The sequence below is a fragment of the Molossus molossus genome, unplaced genomic scaffold, assembly GCF_014108415.1.
Source record: "Molossus molossus isolate mMolMol1 unplaced genomic scaffold, mMolMol1.p scaffold_m16_p_4, whole genome shotgun sequence".
NCBI classification, from domain to species: Eukaryota; Metazoa; Chordata; class Mammalia; order Chiroptera; family Molossidae; genus Molossus; species Molossus molossus.
This window is the reverse complement of record NW_023425377.1, coordinates 64915470-64925138: the sequence shown is the minus strand read 5'-3', so window position 1 is coordinate 64925138 and position 9669 is coordinate 64915470. Positions and strand designations below refer to the sequence as shown.

General features: G+C 39.2%; 1 protein-coding gene across 1 annotated transcript; it reads left to right on the top strand.

The window, feature by feature from the left end:
- The first annotated feature begins 3812 nt into the window (after positions 1 to 3812).
- Positions 3813 to 9669, top strand: LOC118643815 (histone H3.3A-like). Its single transcript, XM_036282186.1, has 3 exons — positions 3813 to 3881; positions 4688 to 4744; positions 9337 to 9669. The coding sequence occupies exons 1-3, from the start codon at positions 3813 to 3815 to the stop codon at positions 9667 to 9669; spliced, it is 459 nt and encodes a 152-aa protein (XP_036138079.1).

The window sequence follows — 9669 nt, the reverse complement described above, 5'->3', positions numbered from 1 at the left end:
AATATTTACCTGACATAAAGTTCTCAAACTTCTTGAATCAGTGTTTTCAAATGTAGGTTTTAGTATTCAGAAATTATGAGACCAGTGGATAAAGGGATGGCTGTCATTGAAAAGACAGTTTGCTACTCATAGTTCCCAAGAGGAGGTACATTGCATGCCATGCGGGGGGCACACAGGGGAACACCAGGGTTGGCAGATGGAGTGAGCGGAACACATGGGCCAGAGCCTCTGTTTTGATTTCTGTGGGAAGGCGAGGCAAGGCAGGACAAGCAGGCTTAGGATTGGCTAGTTTGAGTAATTCCAGTGGGCTCTCTTTCAAAGAGATACCTGCACTCTAACATTTACATCATTATTCACAATAGCCAGATATGGAAACAACCTAAGTGTCTACTGATGGATGAACAGAGAAAGAAAATGTTATATATATGTGTGTGTGTGTGTGTGTGTATATATATATATATATATATATATATATATAATATATTATATAAAACAATATTATCCAGTCTTAAAACAGAAGGAGATCCTGCTATTCACAACACATGAGTGAACCTATAGGACATTATGCTAAGTGAAATAAGCCAGACACAGAAAGAAAAAGTAATGCATAATTTCACTAATCTAAAACTGCTGAACTCTCTTTCAATTATAAAGGACGAATGAGTTCTGGAGTTCTTAAGTAGAGCATGGTGATGTATAGTTAATAATACTATATTGTATACCTGAAGTTTGCTAAGAGAATAGATTGAAAGTATTTCACCACACACACACACACACACACACACACGCACGAAATGGTAACTATGTAATGTGGTGAATATATTAATCAGCTTGATTGTGGTAATCATTTCACAATGCATATGTATATCAAAATATCACATTGTACATTTTATTTATTTATTTATTTTTTATTTTTTTGGTACATGCCCCTAGCAGGAACCAAACCTGGGACTCTCTGGTCCACAGGCTGACGCTCAAACCGCTGAGCCAAACCGGCCAGTGCTCATTGTATACTTTAAATACATACAATTTTTATTTGACAATTTTACCTCAATAAACCTAGAAATAATAATAATAATATTTGCCATTACTATTTTTTCAAACAATGTAAAAGCCATAGTTAGCTCACGAGGCTGCACACACATCTTTTACAACCCGAGCTGTTGTTTTCAGTTTTCTCTCTGTGCTTCAGCTTGTTGTTGTCTTGTGTCCAAATTCACCAATTCTGTCATCTGTTTTATGTAAGCTGCTGTTAAATTTATACAACGAGTTCTTAACCTTAAACATTTTATTTTAGTCCAGCCGGTGTGGCTCAGAGGTTGGGCGTCGACCCCTGCACCAACAGGTCACTGGTTCAATTCCCGGTGAGGGCACATGCCCAGGCTGTGGGCCAGATCCCCAGAGCAAGGCATGCAGGAGGCGGCCAATCAATGTTCTCTCTCATCAATGTTTCTATCTCTCTCTCCCTCTCCCTCTAAAATCAATAAAGAAAAAAAAATTAAAATTGTTTTAAAATTTTAAGTTCTAAAATGTACATTTGATTTTTAAAATAGTTTACAGTCCTGTTAAAATTCTCCATCTTTTCGTCAATTTTGTACGTCTTTTCCCACTGTTCTTTCTAACATAGTTATGATAGGTATTTTAAAGTCCTTATCTGCTAACATCAGCATCTGGATCATCTTTGGGTCTTTACTTTTACTGCATGTTTGTATTTGTTGATTGTTGGTCACACTTTGCTGCCTGTGGGACTTCCCACAAGTTGTTATTATGTACAGGACATTTTTACAAGAGAACCATAGAAATTGAAGACAATATTAAGCATCCCCAAGAGGCGTTACCTTTCCTCTGTTAAATGCATCCTAACAAACAATTGAGTTGAGGTAGAGTACATTTTTAGTTAGACCCAGTCTTCCCTGATCTGTGTTAGACACTGCTTTTTCAAGTTCTTAATTGAGAGTCTGGCAGATTTCTGTCTTTTCAGGACTTAAAAACAGCAAAGGATTCTGTTCTATCCTTTGGACATTTGAGTTTAGCTCTTTAGCCTCCTACACAGACAACTTCAAAATCTAGCAGATGCCTTGATAGGGAGGCTAGCCACACGCGTGAGGCAAGACCCCTCTCTCCGGTACTGGAACAAGACAAGAAATCATTTCCCAGGTACTAGTGGACTGTGGGGGATATTACTCTGCCTTTCCAGCTCAGTCTTCTCCTGGAGCATGGGACCCCCACATTTGATTGACAGATCTCTTCCATCTTCAGTCCCGAAAGTTCGCCCAGTAGAGGTGTTTTGCTTACTTTTCTTATTGTCCAGCTCAGAAGATTCAAAATCTGGAAAATATCTTGAGGTGAAGACCTCTCCTGTGTTTTCAGGGAGGCTGTGTCTTCTAAACACTGTTAAATTAAAAGCTTTTTAACAAAAAGGGTTTTTTGGGCCATAAAGAACTAGTCCTGTCCTGGCCGGTTTGGCGCAGCGGTTGGAGCGTCGGCCTGTGGACCAGAGGGTCCTGGGTTCGGTTCCTGCTAGGGGCATGTACCAAAAAAAAAAAAAAAAGAACTAGTCCTGAGGCATGAAGCCTTAAACCACCAGCAGCAGTGCTCGGTGGAGAAAGCCCTGTGTTTGTTGTCCTGGTGTCAGGGAGCACTTTTTATACATTATATTTTAGGGAAGAAAGTTGTAAGATGTTTTGAAAGAATTTACATTGGCTATAGATAATGGGGGTGAAATAATGTGAAGCAGGGGTGAGGGTGGGGAGACAGTTCTAAGACAGGAGCCCAGTCTGTACAGAAGAAATATTTACTACTTTTGAATAGATAGAGGCAACATTCCTGAAAGTTCATGCACACGCAGCGTGCAGTGGCCTATTTAGTGGTCAGCTAAGTAGATGCCTGGAGGTTGATTCAAAGCTCCAACATGCATTCAGAAATTTGAGCAGTCTTTGGTCTGGTGGCTCCCAGGGGGTACGGGTCTAACTGCTCTGGCTCTTTCACTCTCCAGCTCATTGTAATTTAATTGAAAACATCTCAGAATATTTTTCTTGTCAGCACCATGAAACTCCAGAAGATAGTGTTTGTTTCTCAAGTTCCCCAGCCTCCTGTGTCACCCCAGTGCTTCTAAATGTCCCATTTGGAGAAGAGGCCATACTTTTAAGATGCTAGTCTGTCATACCAATCTGCTCAGCTACCAAAAGTTGTGTTGGCCTCTATTCCCCCAGAAAAATCCCTGACAAAGATTTTTTCCACCAACACATCCGGTTCCTCTGAGCTCTCTTTCAACGAGGTCCCATCCCTGGGCATCTGTAGAGCATCTGTTTTAGCAAGAATCCTGCTAAGTCAGTGCAGCCAGAATCCCCCATCTTTGATATCTAATTACCCTTGTTAAAGGACTGGTTTCCTCATCCTCCACCATCCCTCAGGTAATGTCCATCACCCTGGCCTACCTTCAGCAAGGATCTTGTTAGGTCAGTTTATGTTTCCTGTTAGTAATTGTTCATTCACAGACTCTCACTCTGCTCCTTGACTATAAGTTCTCACATTTTCTTGTCATATTCTGACGTTGCAGTAGGTTTTGACATTGCAGTAGTTTCTGACATTGCACTAGTTTCTGACATTGCAATAGTTCTGTTAGATAGGACAAGGGTCTCCAGGTCTTGGCAGTTCTTACTACATGCTATTTTTGCTAAATGTTAAAATGTGGCTCAGTGTTTTGCAAACCAGCTATAAATAAGGTGAGCTTGTCAGGAACTCAAAGAGTAAATGTAGATAACTGCAAAGAAGAAATCAACATGTAATTGATCAAATGGTGGATATAAGCAATGACTAAGCCTCCAGTTCAAGGAGGTAGAGCTTTGGATGTGAATCCCCTGTCTGCTTTAATCCTGCAAGTAAGTAAAACTACCTTGTGAGAACAATATCTAGCTCTTGAATAGAACATCCCAAGTGGCTAACCCCTTGAGTTTGGTAACAGCCCCTGTACCTATCATCAGAGTCCCTCTGAATAAAGTCTTCCTTTCTTTTGTTTTAAATCCTTACCCAAGGACATTTTTCCATTTATTTTTAGACAGAGTGGGAGGGAGACAGAGAGAGAACATTGATGTGAGAGACACATTGATTGGTCGCCTCCTGCACAACCCTGACCAGGGCTGGGGACTGAACCACAACCAAGTTATGTGCTCTTGACCAGAATTGAACCTGTGACTCTTTGGCCCACAGGCTGACCCTCTAACCACTAAGCCAAACCAGCTAGGGCAATAAAGTCTTTCTTACCATTCTTTAACAAGTATCGTAATAATTTTAACAGCTCTTTGTCTAATTTTCAGTTCCTAGCAAAGAAGTTGTCTGGCCATTGTCAGTATACCTAAGATGGGCCTTTTTTGTTCTGGAATTTGGGTTTATCTAGTCCTCTTTGCTATCATAAGCTGTCTACTATCTTTGAAAATATGATTTTTAAATTTAACTTCTTTTTCCAAGTAGGAGAGATGACCTCCTGCTATGTAGTACATCTTACCCAGAAGCAGAGCCATAATCATAGTTTAAAATTACTTTGTAATTTAATAAACTGTAAAACTTCATAAGGACAAGGACAGTGACTCTCTTGTACAAAGATACATCGGTAGCACTTAGCAGTTTCTGAAGACTTTCAAGGACTTCTTATGTATGTTGTGAATAAAACCCAATCAAACACAAACAGGAATTTGCAGCAAAGGAATATAAGTTTAAGAATATGGTGCCAAACTCGGCGTCACAGGTGAGCCAATGCTCTAAGACCTGGCTCCCCAACGGCTTCTAGGATATGGGTTATATTGGGGAAAAATCATTAAACACACAGTGACTAAGGGAGTTAGGGTTGTGGTCAGGGTCACAGTCTCTGTTGATTGGTTGGTGCAAGGATAGGGGTTGTTGGTCATTACATTTGGTCCTGATGTCTGTCTCTTTCCTAAGGGTGTGGTTAGTGGGGTTGTTTTGTTTTTCTGGGTCTGGAGCTGAAACACAGTTAAGGCCTAGATGTTATCTTTAGTTTGACTAACACTCTGTCCCTGTGGTCAGCAGACCTAAAGCTTTGTTCCTAAGATTCTTGGATGCTGACCAGAACTGAATTGTCAGGAGGGCTTAATGATTAAGGGAGTGTCCGTGCAAAGGAGAGGGAGATGAGTGAGTCAGGGTGCTCCTGAGCTGGGCAAGACTAGTTTGAATCAAAAGGAAAAAAGGAGAAAAGTTTAGATTAAAGAAATAAAGTTTCTGCTCAGTTATGTTTTCAGTCAAGGAACAACACGTGAGAGCCAGCCAGACACCATCAGACTGTGTGGTAGTTCAGTCATGACCATGCATTCTCAAGAGGAATATCACTTCCAAGCAGGCTAACGTTGGCTTCTAGGGAATGAAAAAAAATCTCAGATATTAGAATGGTATGTGGTCTTCTAAAGTACCAAAGTACATAAACAGAAAAACAGTATATTTGTGCTACTGAAATGTCATAAATAGGGAGCTGTAGGGAAAAAAGTCTGTAAGGAATTCTAAAAAAAATAATAAAAAAAAGATTGAAACAAACTTCTTGACAGCACATTCCTAAATTACTAACTGGAACTTCAGCATATTGGTTTATTTGTTTATTTGTTTGGGGGCAGGGGTAGAGAAAAGAAATACCAGTATAAGGAACGTGATTTTCCAGTGAACACATTACTATTCAGAAACAAGGAAGAGTCTCAGGGCAGGGGTAATGAATTACATTCACCTTTGCATGAGTCACACAGTTTAAATAAATGTATAGTGAATAAATAAATAAATGGGCCCTGGCCAGTTTTGCTCAGTGGTTAGAGCGACGGACTGCAGACCAAAGAGTCTCAGGTCAAAGGCATGTACCTTAGTTTTGGTTTGATCCCAGGTCCTGGTTGGGGTCATGGGGGAGGCAACTTATCACATCAATATATATATTTTTCTCTCTCTCCCTTCCTCCCTCCCACTCTATCTAAAAATCAATGTAAAAATATCCTTGGTTGAGGATTAAAATTAAAAAAAAAGTTGGTGTAGAGTGTTGGCTGATCATTTCCCCTAGGCATCTATAGTTATTAACGCCTCTATTATTTATTTATTAATTTAAAATTTTTTCCCCTTTATTGATTTTTAGAGACAGAGGAAGTGAGAAAGAGAGAGAGACAGAAACATCGATGAGAGAGAACATCGATTGGCCACCTACTGCATGCCCCGCACTGAGGATCGGGCCCACAACCTGGGCATGTGTCTTGACCGGGAATTGAACCAGCAACCTCTTGGTGCATGGGTCAATGCTCAACCACTGAGCTACACCGACCAGACAATGCCTCTTTTATTTAGAACATAATATAAAATCATTCAAATTAATTAGATAATTTCTGTATTTATTATTGCATAGTTCCTTCTCCTATTTATTTACAAGTATATTCTAATGACCAAGAATGTATAGCAGTTGCCCTGGCCAGTTTGGCTCAGCAGTTGGAGCATCGGCCTGCGGACCAGAGAGTTCCGGGTTCGGTTTCCTCTAGGGGCACATACCACAAAAAAAAAAAAAAAAAAAAGAATGTACAGCAGTTGATTGTAATCTTAGTTCTATAAGTAGTATTATTTCCATGCAGGAGCTAAATGTTGTTTCCTGTCTCTCTCTCCAGTTTTGTGGTTGAAACTGAGGAACTGTGTAATTCCTGAGGCTGAGTTTCTTAGAAATTTAGTGCAAATAATAATCAAGTGATGATGAGCAAATTCTTGTTAAACAAGAAATTCACTTGATGGTGATCAGAAGCCAGAAACGCCATCTGAAAGAGTAATAACATATAAGCAAGAGTTATATGTTATTAAAAACTTAAATGAGGAGACATGCAGTCTACTGAATGGCAATTCAGAGCTGCTGTCCTCAGAAAGGGCATAATCTGATTCGGGCCACATGATTCCGACACAGAATTGAGAGTGTAAAACAGTATGTAGCTAATCCTGATATGACATAAAATGGTTTTTCATGCTTGAATAGTTCTGCTGAGGGCTGGAAGTGTGAAGGAAGGTTTCACAAAGAAGGTAAGGATGATTAGTCCAGTTGCGAATTGATGTTTGATATGCTGAAGATAACAAAAATGTGTCACACTAGGGATTTAGACAGTGCCTGCCTTCAGGGCTATCTGGGACCCAGAGATAGTATTAAAAATAGTTACCATTTACTGAGTACTTTGCTCTTGGCCATAAATTCCTTGGGGACCACAATGGAACAATTCATTGACATCTGTGTTACAAAAATTTATGACTCTACTCTGGGTAAAATATTTTTCAAGTTCTTTGCTAGCAAGATGACCTAATCCAATTATAAGCAAATGATTCTTAAAAGTCATTTTTAATGATAGATCAGTATATAATTTTTATATATAACTAAAAAGAAATTCTAAGAGCAAAATGACATTAGTATTACAAAATTTCTCCATTTCTTCTTATTTATTTACATGAAAAAAGATTTTTAATGTTTATACATATAAAATTTAAAATAAGAATAAAATTGAAAATGAACCCTGAATCATTCTAGCAATAACCTTTAACCCATATATATGTAAATTAAAATCGAAAACACCCATCCACCCATTAAAAACTGTTTTTTCAATAAAGTTGAATTTTTACATTTTACTATTTTTTGACATTTGTAATATATTTTATTAATTTTGTAATTATAATTATATCTCAATTCAAAATAAATTTTAAACACTTGGAGAAGACTCACCAAAAATTAAGACTAACTTAATTCCAAAATATATATTTTGTTACAGAGTAATATGAAAAGTGATCAATTAAATCTCCATATAAATCTGTTGTAAATCTTTGCAGATTTCTGAGCAGCACATGCCAAGCTTTCAAACACCACCCAGGGGAGAGGAGAGCTAGCAGGCAGGCACAGCTGTGCAGTCAGACCCACCCACGGTCTAGATACTGAAATTAACAGGAAGAATGTTTATAGAACTAGGAAAAACATGTTACCTATGGAGAAAATGGATGTGGGTGGGAACAGTACAAAGTATCAGGGAGAGAAGATAACTGCAATAACTAAAACATTTTAGATCAGAAAAGTAGTCTCTCAGATAAAAAATTGATTGGACAGGATTAATAAAAGATTTTATAGAGAAAAGAAAAGCTAGGTGTACTTGAAAATAGAAAACCAAAGTGGTTTTTCAAGATATTAAAACATCATAATTTACAGAGAATTAAAAACATACATGATACAGAGATCTACTGAACATTTTACCCAACAATAGCAGAATGTTCATTCTTCTCACGTGCTCATGGAATATTCCACAGGACAGACTGTATGCTAGACCATAACACAAGCCTCAGTAAATTTTAAAGGATATAAATTATACAAAGTATATTCTCTCACCATAATGAGATAAAATTAGAAATCAATAGCATATGTAAATCAAAGGGACGCACTGATAGAGGAAGTAAACCGCCATTTTAGAAAAAACAAGTACCCAGGAGATAACCAGACCCTTTTGCTTCCCAGGAGATAACTAGACCCTCTTGCCTCCTAGAGACAACCAGACCCTTTTCTTTCCTGCTTCTGTAAGCTGCTCACCGCTCTCTCCTCTAAAGAATGCCTGCCCAGCCGGCTGTAAAGGTAGGCGCGCCCTGCAACTTGGGGCCCAGAATTTGGAGACTGTCTCCTCCGTCCGCATGCGTGAATAAAGGAAACTCTTCGCTTCCTCCGGTGTTCGGTCTGAGTCTTTTTCGTAACACCATAATAAAGCAATGTTAAAAGAAAGAACAAAGTTAGAGGACTCACATTTTCTGATTTCAAACTTACTAAACTATAGCAATCAAGATAGTCTGGCACAGGCAAAAGGCAGAGGTATAGCGATGGAATAGAATCAAGAGTCCAAAAATAAATCGTCTTATTCGTGGTCAATCGATTTCGACAAGGTTGGGAAAAGAATAGTCTTTTCAACAAATGGTGCTGAGATACAGGATATCCATGGGCAAAAGAATAAACGTGGGCCCTTATATTACAGCATACATAAAAATGAACTCAAAATAGATTACAGGCCTGAATATAAGAGCTAAAACTGGAAGAAAGCGGGTAAATCATGACCATGGAGTAGGGAATATCATATTTTTAGATACAATACCAAAAGCATTCACTATAGAAGAAAAACTACTGTACATACATTGTACTTCATCAAAATTTAAAAACTTTTGTGCTTCAAAGGACATCATCAGGAATGTGAGGAGAGGTTCACAGCCACTCTCGAGCGCCAGTACCCTCTCTAGCTCACGGAGCCCCAGCCCAACAAGGGTCATAAGTAAGGCAGTCTCTGTATCATCCCTCCTACAAAACAGACTGCCTGCAAACCCACCAGTGGTAAAGCACGGGAGAAGCAACTGGCTACGGAGGCCGCTGGCAAGAGTGCGCCTTCTACTGGAGGACTGAAGAACTCTCATCGTCAGCGGCCAGGTACTGTGGCATTTTGTGAAATTCGAAGTTATCAGCAGTCCGCTGAACTTCTGATTTGCAAACTTCCCATCCTGTCTGGTGTGAGAAGTTGCTCAGGACTTCAAACAGATCTGCACTTCCAGAGGGCAGCTATTGCTGCTTTGCTGGAGGCAAGTGAGGCCCACCTGGTTGGCCTTTTGAAAACACCAGTCTGTGTGCTATCCAAGCCAAACGTGTAA